This window comes from Oncorhynchus keta, chromosome 2 (assembly GCF_023373465.1).
Source record: "Oncorhynchus keta strain PuntledgeMale-10-30-2019 chromosome 2, Oket_V2, whole genome shotgun sequence".
Taxonomy (NCBI): domain Eukaryota; kingdom Metazoa; phylum Chordata; class Actinopteri; order Salmoniformes; family Salmonidae; genus Oncorhynchus; species Oncorhynchus keta.
In genome coordinates this window covers 24,184,083-24,199,916 of record NC_068422.1, presented here as the reverse complement: position 1 = coordinate 24,199,916, position 15,834 = coordinate 24,184,083, and the positions used below count along the sequence as shown (strand labels likewise).

Here is a 15,834-nt window from a genome sequence, read left to right as displayed (position 1 = left end):
AAGGCAATAAATGAGGCTGAATTTCACTGTTTCGCTGCCAGATAAGGCTCCGCTGATAGCCAGGTGTAGCAGCGGTAAGATGTTGGGACTGCTTTATGTAGGCCGTTTGTGGACACACATGTATTGTTTAGTGGCTTTTCTGGCATGCATCCCACTTATTTTTTTGCCCCACCAAGATTTACATGCTAAAATCACCACTGCCTATTTGATACATTTGGGTTAACTTGCTCATGTCAAACAACACATACCTTTGTGGAAAGGTAAAAATAACAAGGGGTCGTTTTTTGAATGATCGGACAGTGAAACCAAAATAAATTGGTAGCTAGCTGGTGAGACTTATTTCTTTCCCAATTAATTTGGTGATGAAGCTGAAGCTGGTTTCCCAAGTCGTTCAGACGGTGCTAACTGCTCATACCGGCGGCACGAGCTAGCTAAACAGATGGCTCTGTAGAGCATCTGTGAAGTCACACACTCAAGAAGGCTCAACCAATCACCCAACAGGTACTATGTTGACTGATGAATATTCAGGATATTGACTGCACCCTTCTCGTTCAACCAGTTTTCAACCAACTAAAAAGTAAGAAATTCAATCAAAATTATTTTGAATGTCATTCCTTTATTACTAAACTCTCAAAAACACAAATGAACACAAGCATGTTTGAATCATCACTGAACAAGTTTATGGTTTCTGATCAGGTTCAGTTATGTGCTATAGGGTAAAGGTGAGTACATAAGGTCGAAGTACATAAGTATGTCTCTTTGGCTGCACTGCATTAACAAGTATTAAAGGTCAGGCATAAGAGCAGCACAATCTTCTGAACGTTTTAAGCAGCGCATTAGATAGTTTTAGAGGGACATTGTGAAATTAACATAAAAAATAAAAATCTATTCAATCAACATGCAAAGATCATAAACTTCAGAGCCTTCAAATTTCATTCCATATTTTTTTTAGGAATGTTTTATCTGTAGCGATGGCAGCGGTAGAAGTCCCAGTACTACAACATTTTCAGCAATACAGTCTATCCATGTACATATCAGAAAATAAACACATTTGACAATTTTAAAGAAAATACCTGAATTTCAAAGTAGACTTGAAACAAACTTCAAAATGAACAATATACCATTGGAACCGAGCTGAATAGTAACATTTGTGATTCTGAACTTTTTATACAAAGCCATTTGGTAGACATTTCAAACAGCACTGCATGTGGGTGCGTTTGGTAGCCAGGATTTATTTTTTGACCAGTGATATACAAAAGCATGATACATTATCATGCTGTCAAGTAATAACAGAATAAAATAGAGACTTGAAGCTTTATGCCAGTGTATGAAAAAGACATGGACATAAAAATAAAACTCCTCTTAGCTTGACGAAACACCAAGAGGTACTTTATTTACCACAAAACATTTCAAATATTAAAACATTACTTTAGAAATTCCACAAGTTTCTCAAAATCAAGTGCTTTAAAACAAAAATATTCCAGCATATACTACTGCCCACCAAAAGCTCATGAACTGTGGCGCTGCGGTCTAAGGCACTGCGTCACTAAAGACCCTAGTTCAATTCCAGGGTGTATCACAACCGGTCATGATTGGGAGTCCCATAGAGCAGCGCACAATTGGCCCAGTGTCACCCAGGTAGGCCATTAATGTAAATAAGAATTGTTTCTTAACTGACTTGCCTAGTTAAATAAAGGTTAAATAAAATAAACTAAAAAAACTGAAGACAGACCAATAAACTGTGGTGTGCAGAACAGTTCAAGTGCTGTCCAGTAGAGGGAGTCCCAGTGCAGTCATTACATGCCGTCCTCAGTAGAAGTGAAGCCAAGGACTGACTAACTCCTACAGAAGGTGGACAATTGGCACAATAGTTTCTACAAGAATTGTTTTATTATTTACAATCAGCTTGTTTGCTTTTTTAATCAAATTGACAGAATTAAACAAATTGAATGAAGTAACGTTTTAACTGTTTTGTCGTTACACATTGTTATTAAAGGAAGGATAAGTAAGCGAGGCCTTGGCGTGGCAGTTGCTATTACCACTGCCTAATTAAATCCTTATCGGAAGAGTCCTTTAATAAATAAGCTAAGAATAGCATCATGTAAAGTGACAGTGGAAAAAGTAATGTTTATATTATGAAAAACAATGGGCATAGTATTTTTTTGTTATAGTGATGCATATTATGCAGTTGGCTTTGTATACAAAGAAATATTAATTCTATATAGGGATCCTCTACAGTTGGCCTTCTCAATACATAGCTATCCATACCCCTTGTGTAATCTATAACATGGCATAAAGGCAGTGTACACAAAATTTCCTCTGAATAACAAGCTGTACCAACAGAATTAGTTTTAGAAAATCTAATGAAAATGTAGTACACTTGCAAACTTTAGGTCAACTACAAAAGACAATACAATATTGGTTCTTCAGGTAGAGCAGACAGGACATTGACCTGATTGCAGACGTGTTGCTCCACCTAAAATACCTATTCGATACCCCTGCACTTGTATGTAGTTTGGCAACAATTTGTGAAACTTTTGCAACAACTCAAACAAGTAAAACAAATACAGCAGACACCTGGCATTAAAAAAAGAGAACATTAAACATGTATGGCTAAGTAACCATCACTAAAGACCTAAACCCTACATCACCCTCATGAACATATCAATCAATTGGATAAACACTAATCACTCTTTTTTTGAATGAGTACTGAATATTAAATCTGTTCTCTAATGCTGGGTTCACATGCTTCTTAGAATAGAAAACTCGAAGCTAGCTTACTGGGAAGCTCAGACTCAGAGTATGATATATGTTATTGTTACATGTGAACTCCTCACTCCTATTTACTACTTGGAAACTCAAAGAACGTTTTTGGATGTTGTAAACTCAGTTCTGAACATTCTGGGAGCTTTTGGGGAGTTTCTCTGTCCCGAGATGTCAATAATTCCAAGAGCACATGAGCGCAGCATAACATCTCAAACATAGAGCTGAACTCTTAACTCTAGTCAACTAATGAAAGATTACATCATGTTGAAAAGGGATGCTGGACACTGGACATGCAAAAGTACAGAATTGGCTACATTTATTATGTAACAGGCCTAAAGGGTTTAGGGAAGACATCTATCGAGTCATACTTTATGGCTGAGATAAAGGGGGAAATTCAAGAAAGAAATATGCCTCATTTCAACATCCCCCATTTATATTTTTCTCACCTTATCTGGATGCAAGTTCTGATGCACACAACAATAGAGCAAGAAACAAGCAGCACAAGAAACAAAACTGCTTCTCTCTCCCAATCTCTCTTACAGCTGTTTAGTTAGGAAATGAGCCATACATTTGGACAGAATTGTAGAAGCCCATAAACCTTAACAAGTGCTTTGTTTGAAGAAAAAAACCCACACTCACCTGCTTGATGGGTGAGTGAAAGGGCAAGGTCTTTCCATACCCAGAGCAAATGGCATGATGACCACCACAAGCTTCCTATGGACTAACATTCACCCAGAGCCATCCCAACAGAGTCCCATACACCCAGGTTCGGACATAGAGTTTCCTGCCAGACGAGTTTCCCGTCATCAGCATTGGCAGTGTTAGCCCCCCCAAAAATAGCAGCGATGGCAACGTCTTCATAATACTCAGATGGGACCTTTGACCTTCTCCAGGGAATTTGCCTTTTTTGTCTGGATCCTCAGACTCATAGAAAGTAGTCAACATCCTGTAGATAAAGAGAAGGTTCATTTTAGAGTTAACACATATCCCCAGTTTGTGTATAAAATTAGCCAATCATACCAATTGATAACTGTAATTGTCAGTTCTAGGTTTGCAAATATTCACTAATTCCGAGATCTTCCAGAAATTATGGTTGAAAAATTCACGGCATCAAATGAGAATAACCAAGAAGTCCGGACTCCTCCAATCAGATTTTCCCATAAACCTAGATATTCTGTGCACAGTTTTATTGTGTAGTCAGGGCACTCATATGATTGAATGAGCAATCAAAACAGACCAGCTCTAACATCCTTAAAATTAACACTGCAGTCCACCATTTGAAGTGGTGGCAACAGTTCTGATTAATTTTCATAACATTAACTGAACCTTGGCCTACACGTGGAAATTGTGTATAGCAGGTTGGTCAGTGTCGTAATGTCAGACAGGGTTAGAGAGAGGGGGTAAATATGAGGATACTCACTGGTCCTTGATCTCAAATCGCTTGTGCAGCCACCCACGGAAAAACACAGACTCCAGAGGAATTTCCTTCATGTCCACACGTTCAAAGTGGATGTGAACTCTTGGAGATTCCTTACACAGGAATTCTATCAAACAGAGAAAACATGAATGAGAGACAGAACAACACGAGGAAGAGCATAGGAGCCGAAGGCCACTTAGTCAGCCATCAAATCAAAAGTGTGTTCAACAGGTTGTTTATGAGGCACCATGTAGGTTCAGAAGATTATGGATGTGACCCTAAATTCTTCCATCCTCCAACTCCAAATTAGGGAATTAAGCGACTACAATTTGCACTCAGGTGGTTTCCCCCATAATTTCCAAAACACTATAATCTGAGCATAATTTGAATGCCCAGTTTAAGAAACTATAGAATCCTCAAGAGCCCTGCCTGCTGTTTTTTTTTATAGGCCCTCAGATTAGCCTATAGGCCTATTCTTAATCATAGCATTTATTTGGCATTTTCATATGACTCAATCAATCAGCCAGATCCACGAGGGCAAAGGAATCATTAAAATCCTTATTGCACTCTACTAGTTGGATTGCATCATGAAAACCTCCTGTGATATAAGAAACCCAAAGACCCCAAATCACATCAGGCCAGATCAGCCTTTGCTGTGGCCGCACTCCTCGTCTCCTTCACACTTCTCAGATTACGAAAATACCAGTACCGAATCTTTCTCCGTGTTTCTTTGATATCGGTGCTCAAATGTCATGAGCTCTTTCTCTCCACCTATCGTCTTTTGCTTGCTTGTCCGAATACAACCGCATTGAAGGGTTGTAAAGGTTCTCGTATCGTCTCACCAGCTCACACAGACACTCCTCCAAACTGGACAGGCAATGGCGCTTAGCAAACCTCAAAATAAACGTCCATCTCTTCGTCTTTATAAGGAATGATACTTCGGGTCTCAATTTCTAGGTAGGAAAAAAACTGTGTTAAATGACGGAGCATATTACAAAGAGCTACGCGCCGTCGCCCCTGTTTGCATATTGTCTGTAGACCCGTTTAGAGTTCAGAAATCGACATTTCCAAAAAGCAGACCTTCCAAAAAAAATCTGCGTTTGAAACAATTTCACCTGCGTTTTATATTGAAAAATCGATCGAGCGTCAATCGAGTGCTTCAATTGAGTGATTGGGGCGTACAACTATAGTTTTCCTCCACAGAAAATGCATTAGTCCAACACATTTGGCAGAAAATAGCTTAATTTTCAGATGACAAGAGAAGTGCAATGCTATTTGGCTGGCAGCCACAAAAGAAAATGAAGCAAGGGCATTTTTTGTTGTTGCAAAAACAATGCATGGCCATCACATTTCTAATGCTTATCATAGAAAGAATGTAGCCAATGTTTTGCTAAAAATTAATCTTGTATTTTACCTGAGAAAAGCAGGCTATATCGAAAAGTACCGGAGAAATGTAGCTACACATCAGTCCAGCACTGATGTCTGCTGATCGAATGCCTGTTGGTGAATGTCGAGCAGAAATTACAATAAAAAGCATTTTAGATCTGCGTTTACAAAACACAGCAAGATAATTCTTAAGCGTTTAGTTTTTTTTTCTGAGTGAAAAACACAGAATTCTGCGTTAATCCCGAAGTTTAATTTGCTAGTTATCGACCTAATTGGCTGAATTGAGAGGCGGGGCATTATGTACCGCTAGCGTTCTGCCATCTGCAATCCGCCACTGCTATCTTGATTTCCTTGCGTTTTTTCTAATCTCAGTCTGCTCCTCCCTCCTCTTTTCTGAGCAGAGCAGGCAAGCCCGTTGCCCTAGCAATTCCAGACTCCACACAGTGTGTACACATGCTGCTCCAGGGCCAGTACAGTTCTTCCGTCAAACAAGCATGCATCAACATTTTGTTAATTTGCACAATGTCTCTTGTTCACATTCACTTGGTTCACTTGTGAAGGTTAAAAAAAAAATTACATTCGGTAGCTCCTACCTACACTACAGTTCAAAAGTTTGGGGTCACTTAGAAATGTCCTTGTTTTTGATAGAAAATCAACTCTTTTGTCCATTAAAATAACATCAAATTGATCAGAAATACAGTGTAGACATTGTTAATGTTGTAAATGACTATTGTAGCTGGAAACAGCAGATTTATTATGGAATTTATACATAAGCGTACAGAGGCCCATTATCAGCAACCATCACTCCTATGTTCCAATGGCACGTTGTGTTAGCTAATCCAAGTTTATCATTTTAGAAGGCTAATTGATCATTAGAAAACCCTTTTACAATTGTTAACACAGCTGAAAATGGTTGTGCTGATTAAAGAAGCAATAAAACTGGCCTTCTTCCCATCTTCCCAGGTGGCGCAGTGGTCTAAGGCACTGCATTGCAGTGCCACCAGAGATTCTGGGTTTGAATCCAGGCTCTGCCGCAGCCGACCGGGAGGCTCATGGGGCGACGCACAATTGGCCCAGGGTTAGGGAGGGTTTGGCCGGCAGGGATATCCTCGTCTCATCGCCCACTAGCGACTCCTGTGGCGGACCGGGCGCAGTGCACGCTGACCAGGTTGCTAGGTATAGTGTTTCCTCCGACACATTGGTGCAGCTGGCTTCCGGGTTGGATGTGCGCTGTGTCAAGAAGCAGTGCAGCTTGGTTGGGTTGCATTTCGGAGGACGCATGGCTCTCGACCTTCGCCTCTCCCAAGTCCGTACAGGAGTTGCAGCGATGAGACAAGACAGTAACTACTAATTGGATACCACGAAATTGGGGAGAAAAAAAATAAATGTTAACCCCTTTAACTGGCCTTTAGACTAGTTGAGTATCTGGAGCACCAGTTCGAATACAGGCTCAAAATGTCCAGAAACAAATAACTTTCTTCTGAAACTATTATTTTTCTGAGAAATTAAGGCTCTTCCATGCAAGAAATTGCCAAGAAACTGAAGATCTCATACAACGCTGTGTAATACTCCCTTCACAGAACAATGCAAACCGGCTCTAACCAGAATAGAAAGAGGAGTGGGAGGCCCCGGTGCACAACCGAGCAAGAGGACAAATACATTAGTGTCTAGTTGGAGAAACAGACGCCTCTCCAAGTCCTCAACTGGTAGCTTCATTAAATAGTACCCGCAAAACACCAAACGTCAACAGTGAATAGGTGACTGTCGGGATGCTGGAGTCCTCTGTCCAGTGTTTGTGTTCTTTTGTCCATCTTAATTATTTTATTTTTATTGGTCCGTTATTTTCTTTGCAACCCTGCCTAGAAGGCCAGCATCTCGGAGTCGCCTCTTCACTGTTGACGTTGAGACTGAGCTGTTAGGGGTTTTAGACTTGGTTTCTGTGTAAAGCACTCTGTTACATCTGCAGATTTAAAAAGGGCTTCATAAATACATTTGAACATGGCTGCAGTGGAGCAGGTCAAAAGCTTCAAGTTCCTCGGTGTCCAAATCACAAACTTAAAATGGTCAAAACACACAAGATCGCGCCTCTTCCCCCTCAGGAGGTTGAAAAAGTTTGGCATGGATTCTCAAATCTTCAAAAAGTTCTACAGCTGTACCATTGAGAGCATCTTGACAGGGTGCATCACTGCCTGGTATGGCAATAGCACCGCCCTCGATTGCATGGTTCTACAGAGGGTAGTACGGACAGCCTAGTATATCACTTGGGCCGAGCTCCTTGCCATCCAGGACATCAATATCAGGCGATGTGAAAGGAAGGCTCGGAAAATCGTTAACTCCAACCCCAACCCATAGACTATTCTCTCTGCTTCCACATGGCAAGCGGTACCGTTACATCAAGTCTGGCACCAACAGGCTCTTGAACAGCTTACATACCCAAGGACTAAGACTGAAAAATAGCTACACAGAGTTAACCTTGGATCTTTATTGACCTTTTAGTATTGCACACTCACAGGACCTGACACACACCATCATCTCCTCACTCACACATAATATGCACATACTTTTATACTGACTCTCCACACACGCACACCTACAAGCTGCTGTTACTCTGTTTATCTTATATCCCGATGCCTAGTCACCTTACCCCTATACATATCTACCTCCATCACTCCAGTATCCCTGCACAATGTAAATATGGTATTGGAACTGACCCTGTATATACAATTGAAGTCGGAAGTTTACATACACTGTAGCCAAATACATTTAAACTCAGTTTTTCACAATTCCTGACATTTAATCCAAGTAAAAATTCACATTTACATTACATTTAAGTCATTTAGCAGACGCTCTTATCCAGAGCGACTTACAAATTGGTGCATTCACCTTATGACATCCAGTGGAACAGTCACTTTACAATAGTGCATCTAAATCTTAAAAGGGGGGGGGGGGTGAGAAGGATTACTTATCCTATCCTAGGTATTCCTTAAAGAGGTGGGGTTTCAGGTGTCTCCGGAAGGTGGTGATTGACTCCGCTGTCCTGGCGTCGTGAGGGAGTTTGTTCCACCATTGGGGGGCCAGAGCAGCGAACAGTTTTGACTGGGCTGAGCGGGAACTGTACTACCTCAGTGGTAGGGAGGCGAGCAGGCCAGAGGTGGATGAACGCAGTGCCCTTGTTTGGGTGTAGGGCCTGATCAGAGCCTGGAGGTACTGAGGTGCCGTTCCCCTCACAGCTCCGTAGGCAAGCACAATGGTCTTGTAGCGGATGCGAGCTTCAACTGGAAGCCAGTGGAGAGAGCGGAGGAGCGGGGTGACGTGAGAGAACTTGGGAAGGTTGAACACCAGACGGGCTGCGGCGTTCTGGATGAGTTGTAGGGGTTTAATGGCACAGGCAGGGAGCCCAGCCAACAGCGAGTTGCAGTAATCCAGACGGGAGATGACAAGTGCCTGGATTAGGACCTGCGCCGCTTCCTGTGTGAGGCAGGGTCGTACTCTGCGGATGTTGTAGAGCATGAACCTACAGGAACGGGCCACCGCCTTGATGTTAGTTGAGAACGACAGGGTGTTGTCCAGGATCACGCCAAGGTTCTTAGCGCTCTGGGAGGAGGACACAATGGAGTTGTCAACCGTGATGGCGAGATCATGGAACGGGCAGTCCTTCCCCGGGAGGAAGAGCAGCTCCGTCTTGCCGAGGTTCAGCTTGAGGTGGTGATCCGTCATCCACACTGATATGTCTGCCAGACATGCAGAGATGCGATTCGCCACCCTTACTTACCCTATCCTAGGTATTCCTTGAAGAGGTGGGGTTTCAGGTGTCTCCGGAAGGTGGTGATTGACTCCGCTGTCCTGGCGTCGTGAGGGAGTTTGTTCCACCATTGGGGGGCCAGAGCAGCGAACAGTTTTGACTGGGCTGAGCGGGAACTGTACTTCCTCAGTGGTAGGGAGGCGAGCAGGCCAGAGGTGGATGAACGCAGTGCCCTTGTTTGGGTGTAGGGCCTGATCAGAGCCTGGAGGTACTGAGGTGCCGTTCCCCTCACAGCTCCGTAGGCAAGCACAATGGTCTTGTAGCGGATGCGAGCTTCAACTGGAAGCCAGTGGAGAGAGCGGAGGAGCGGGGTGACGTGAGAGAACTTGGGAAGGTTGAACACCAGACGGGCTGCGGCGTTCTGGATGAGTTGTAGGGGTTTAATGGCACAGGCAGGGAGCCCAGCCAACAGCGAGTTGCAGTAATCAAGACGGGAGATGACGAGTGCCTGGATTAGGACCTGCGCCGCTTCCTGTGTGAGGCAGGGTCGTACTCTGCGGATGTTGTAGAGCATGAACCTACAGGAACGGGACACCGCCTTGATGTTAGTTGAGAACGTCAGGGTGTTGTCCAGGATCACGCCAAGGTTCTTAGCGCTCTGGGAGGAGGACACAATGGAGTTGTCAACCGTGATGGCGAGATCATGGAACGGGCAGTCCTTCTCCGGGAGGAAGAGGAGCTCCGTCTTGCTGAGGTTCAGCTTGAGGTGGTGATCCGTCATCCACACTGATATGTCTGCCAGACATGCAGAGATGCGATTCGCCACCTGGTCATCAGAAGGGGGAAAGGAGAAGATTAATTGTGTGTCGTCTGCATAGCAATGATAGGAGAGACCATGTGAGGTTATGACAGAGCCAAGTGACTTGGTGTATAGCGAGAATAAGAGAGGGCCTAGAACAGAGCCCTGGGGGACACCAGTGGTGAGAGCGCGTGGTGAGGAGACAGATTCTCGCCACGCCACCTGGTAGGAGCGACCTGTCAGGTAGGACGCAATCCAAGCGTGGGCCGCGCCGGAGATGCCCAACTCGGAGAGGGTGGAGAGGAGGATCTGATGGTTCACAGTATCGAAGGCAGCCGATAGGTCTAGAAGGATGAGAGCAGAGGAGAGAGAGTTAGCTTTAGCAGTGCGGAGCGCCTCCGTGATACAGAGAAGAGCAGTCTCAGTTGAATGACTAGTCTTGAAACCTGACTGATTTGGATCAAGAAGGTCATTCTAAGAGAGATAGCGGTAGAGCTGGCCAAGGACGGCACGCTCAAGAGTTTTGGAGAGAAAAGAGAGAAGGGATACTGGTCTGTAGTTGTTGACATCGGAGGGATCGAGTGTAGGTTTTTTCAGAAGGGGTGCAACTCTCGCTCTCTTGAAGACGGGAGGGACGTAGCCAGCGGTCAGGGATGAGTTGATGAGCGAGGTGAGGTAAGGGAGAAGGTCTCCGGAAATGGTCTGGAGAAGAGAGGAGGGGATAGGGTCAAGCGGGCAGGTTGTTGGGCGGCCGGCCGTCACAAGACGCGAGATTTCATCTGGAGAGAGAGGGAGAAAGAGGTCAGAGCATAGGGTAGGGCAGTGTGAGCAGAACCAGCGCTGTCGTTTGACTTAGCAAACGAGGATCGGATGTCGTCGACCTTCTTTTCAAAATGGTTGACGAAGTCATCTGCAGAGAGGGAGGAGGGGGGAGGATTCAGGAGGGAGGAGAAGGTGGCAAAGAGCTTCCTAGGGTTAGAGGCAGATGCTTGGAATTTAGAATGGTAGAAAGTGGCTTTAGCAGCAGAGACAGAGGAGGAAAATGTAGAGAGGAGGGAGTGAAAGGATGCCAGGTCCGCAGGGAGGCGAGTTTTCCTCCATTTCCGCTCGGCTGCCCGGAGCCCTGTTCTGTGAGCTCGCAATGAGTCGTCGAGCCACGGAGCGGGAGGGGAGGACCGAGCCGGCCTGGAGGATAGGGGACATAGAGAGTCAAAGGATGCAGTAAGGGAGGAGAGGAGGGTTGAAGAGGCAGAATCAGGAGATAGATTGGAGAAAGTTTGAGCAGAGGGAAGAGATGATAGGATGGAAGAGGAGAGAGTAGCGGGGGAGAGAGAGCGAAGGTTGGGACGGCGCGATACCATCCGAGTAGGGGCAGTGTGGGAAGTGTTGGATGAGAGCGAGAGGGAAAAGGATACAAGGTAGTGGTCGGAGACTTGGAGGGAGTTGCAATGAGGTTAGTGGAAGAACAGCATCTAGTAAAGATGAGGTCAAGCGTATTGCCTGCCTTGTGAGTAGGGGGAAGGTGAGAGGGTGAGGTCAAAAGAGGAGAGGAGTGGAAAGAAGGAGGCAGAGAGGAATGAGTCAAAGGTAGACGTGGGGAGGTTAAAGTCGCCCAGAACTGTGAGAGGTGAGCCGTCCTCAGGAAAGGAGCTTATCAAGGCATCAAGCTCATTGATGAACTCTCCGAGGGAACCTGGAGGGCGATAAATGATAAGGATGTTAAGCTTGAAAGGGCTGGTAACTGTGACAGCATGGAATTCAAAGGAGGCGATAGACAGATGGGTAAGGGGAGAAAGAGAGAAAGACCACTTGGGAGAGATGAGGATCCCGGTGCCACCACCCCGCTGACCAGAAGCTCTCGGGGTGTGCGAGAACACGTGGGCGGACGAGGAGAGAGCAGTAGGAGTAGCAGTGTTATCTGTGGTGATCCATGTTTCCGTCAGTGCCAAGAAGTCAAGGGACTGGAGGGAGGCATAGGCTGAGATGAACTCTGCCTTGTTGGCCGCAGATCGGCAGTTCCAGAGGCTACCGGAGACCTGGAACTCCACGTGGGTCGTACGCGCTGGGACCACCAGATTAGGGTGGTCGCGGCCACGCGGTGTGGAGCGTTTGTATGGTCTGTGCAGAGAGGAGAGAACAGGGATAGACAGACACATAGTTGACAGGCTACAGAAAAGGCTACGCTAATGCAAGGAGATTGGAATGACAAGTGGACTACACGTCTCGAATGTTCAGAAAGTTAAGCTTATGTAGCAAGAATCTTATTGACTAAAATGATTAAAATGATACAGTACTGCTAAAGTAGGCTAGCTGGCAGTGGCTGCGTTGTTGACACTACACTAATCAAGTCGTTCCGTTGAGTGTAATAGTTTCTACAGTGCTGCTATTCGGGGGCTAGCTGGCTAGCTAGCAGTGTTGTTTACGTTACGTTGCGTTAAAAGAACGACAATAGCTGGCTAGCTAACCTAGGAAATCGCTCTAGACTACACAATTATCTTTGAAACAAAGACGGCTATGTAGCTAGCTATGTAGCTAGCTACGATCAAACAAATCAAACCGTTGTACTGAATGAAATGAAAATGTGATACTACCTGACCGGTGATTGAATTCGAAACAGTAGACGTTGGCTAGCTGTTAGCTGTTGGCTAGCTAGCAGAGTCTCCTACGTTAAGGACGACAAATAGCTGGCTAGCGAACCTCAGTGAATTAAGATAATCACTCCAAGGCTACACACACTAAACTACACAATTATCTTGGAAACAAAGACAGCTATGTAGCTAGCTAACACTAGACTAATCAAGTCGTTCAGTTGAGTGAATAGCACTACAGTGATGCTAATCTGTGTGCGTTAGCTAGCGTTTGCTAGCTCCTGGGCGAATAGCAGTGAAGGCTACGTTAGGGCGACGAAATACGATAATTATGCAATTATCTCTGATACAAGGACGGCTATGTAGCTAGCTAAGAAGAATTGCTAAGATTAGACAAATCAACCGTTGTACTATAATGAAATGTAATGAAAAAGTTATACAACCTGCAGAGCGAAGTGCGAATGCGACCGCTCGCTCCAACCCGGAACCTTTTGAAATTCCCTGTTTTAGGTCAGTTAGGATGACCACTTTATTTTAAGAATGGGAAATGTCAGAATAATAGTAGTGATTTATTTGAGCTTTTATTTCTTTCATCACATTCCCAGTGGGTCAGAAGTTTACATACACTCAATTGGTATTTGGTAGCATTGCCTTTAAATTGTTTGACTTGGGTCAAACGGTTTTAGGTAGCCTTCCACAAGCTTCCCACAATAAGTTGGGTGAATTTTGGCCCATTCCTCCTGAGAGCTGGTGTATAACAGAGTCAGGATTGTAGGCCCCCTTGCTCGCACACGCTAATTCAGTTCTGATCACAAATTCTCTAGGATCGAGGTCAGGGCTTTGTGATTGCCACTCTAATACCTTGACTTTGTCCTCAAGCCATTTTGCCACAACTTTGTAAGTATGGTTGGGGTCATTGTCCATTTGGAAGACCCATTTGCGACCAAGCTTTAACTTCATGACTGATGTATGGAGATGATGTGGATATATTGAAGCAACATTTCCTCATGATGCCATCTATTTTGTGAAGTGCACCAGTACCTCCTGCAGCACATCAGAATCTTCTAAAGCCATAACATCAGTTTCAGGAATTTTCCAAGCTGTTTAAAGGCACAGTCAACTTAGTGTATGTATACTTCTGACCCACTGGAATTGTGATACAGTGAATTACATGTGAAATAATCTGTCTGTAAACAATTGTTGGAAAAATTACTTGTCAAGCAAGAAGTAGATGTCCTAAAAGAATTGCCAAAACCATAGTTTGTTAACAACAAATTTGTGTAGTCGTTGAAAAATTTGTTTTAATGACTCCAACCTAAGTGTATGTAAACTTCCTAGGGTAGCCTAGTGGTTAGAGCGTTGGACTAGTAACCGAAAGATTGCAAGTTCAAATCCTCGAGCTGACAAGGTACAAATCTGTCGTTCTGCTCCTGAACAGGCAGTTAACCCACTGTTCCTAGGCAGTTATTGAAAATAAGAATTTGTTCTTAACTGACTTGCCTAGTAAAAAGTGTGTATACATACACACACATACAGTACCAGTCAAAAGTTGGCACCTAGTCATTCCAGTTTTTTTTATACTATTTTCTACATTGTAGAATGAATACATCAAAACTATGAAATACATATGGTATCATGTAGTAACCAAAAAAAGTGTTAAATCTAAATACATTTGATAAGTGAGATTCTTCAAAGTAGCCACCCTTTGCCTCGATGGCAGCTTTGCACACTTAGTAAATAGATAAATAAATTAAAACCCTTGAATAATTAAGTGTCCAAACTCTTGACTGGTACTGTATATAAATACATAAAATGCTGCCAGCTGTTTCCTGATTTCGACAGGCTGAGAAATGCTGCCTGCCAGTCTGTCTCATCCTGACACGTTCATTACATTACAGCTGGAGATCGAATTTGAATACTGAAACAATCTTGCAAATGTTAGAGGCAGACAGCAAGGTTTATTTTAACCGCCGCTGTTGAAAACTAAATATTAGTCTAAAAGAAATGTGAGATGATGTCTAGATGCTTTTTACAGTGGAGATCAAGTTAATAAATAATAAGGCTGGGTTTCTGAACAGCACTTTGTGACACCAACTGATGTAAGAAGGGCTTTATAAATACAATTGCCTGGCTGGACTGATGAGCCAGTGGATTGCAAAGTCAGATGGAGGTAAATAGGCATTTTAATGCTGTAGATTTAGCTGGTGGTAAGTTGTGGAATAAACACGGGCTGGAATGTGGTTTTAACCAATCAGCATTCAGGATCAGAACCACCTTTATAAAAGAGTAAAAACACCAGGAAATCTGCTAAGTGATTTTAATTTAAGAAATCTGTTCAAGTATTCCCATACATAATAGAAAGAAATGTTAACGTATACAAATGTAAGCAAGGTTTGAAATTGTGTTAGTCAAATATGTTTGGGCTTCTTGGTCAATTTTCAGTCTACAGGAGAGAAATGTTGAGGATACAGCACAAAATCCCAGCGGATGGTGGCTGTATTACATACAGTTAGCAGTTCCTGTCAGTGTCTTCTTGATGGCGATGTATTGGACGTGTCACTTCTTGGTAGAAGAGGTTACTGACATTTTTCTTGATTATACATTGTTTAAAAGCTAACAGTAGTGGGTAAGTGCTCAACATATATAATCAGTAACCTATAACGATCATTATCACAAGCGCTGTTTGGCGCAATGGTAACGCATTTGAATCGCAGACATGATTCATGAAATCTCATTCTAACCAAAAACAGGGCATGCTAAATATAAATACATTATGATTTAGTTTCAGTATCAGAATTTCTTTTATGATTTTGTTTGCAGTGCATACACTCTGGCAGCTAACCGCCAGTTCACCCTATGAACACAAGGTAGAATTGGACGAGGTGAATGGCGTGCCATCCCTGCGCATGTCGTCTCTTCCATAAAGCGCAAGTGGCATTTATATAGGGTTTGAGTTTGAATAAAACCAGTTAATTTAGTAAATCTACCCTGCTGTAATGTTTAAGACATGTAATCACTCAAATTATTCCTATTTCTTCAGCCCCATTCCTCAGCTTTTTACCGAAAGAGGAGCAGGAAGAACACTTTGTTATTATTTCAACTGCTGATTGCCGCTTTAAGAAGTTAAATTGTAGAT

The 15,834-nt window shown here is 43.6% G+C and overlaps 1 protein-coding gene across 2 annotated transcripts in view; it reads right to left on the bottom strand.

The window, feature by feature from the left end:
• Positions 1 to 596: 596 nt before the first annotated feature.
• LOC118398299 (1-acyl-sn-glycerol-3-phosphate acyltransferase epsilon-like) overlaps positions 597 to 15,834 on the bottom strand; it is a 61,097-nt gene continuing 45,859 nt past the window's right edge. For both annotated transcript variants that reach the window (XM_035793502.2, XM_035793510.2), the window contains exons 7-8: positions 4,187 to 4,310; positions 597 to 3,712 (exon numbers count right to left, since the gene is read on the bottom strand). In XM_035793502.2, the coding sequence (XP_035649395.1) occupies positions 3,481 to 3,712; positions 4,187 to 4,310 (356 nt within the window). In that variant the 3' untranslated portion in view covers positions 597 to 3,480. The remainder of the gene's footprint in view (positions 3,713 to 4,186; positions 4,311 to 15,834) is intronic.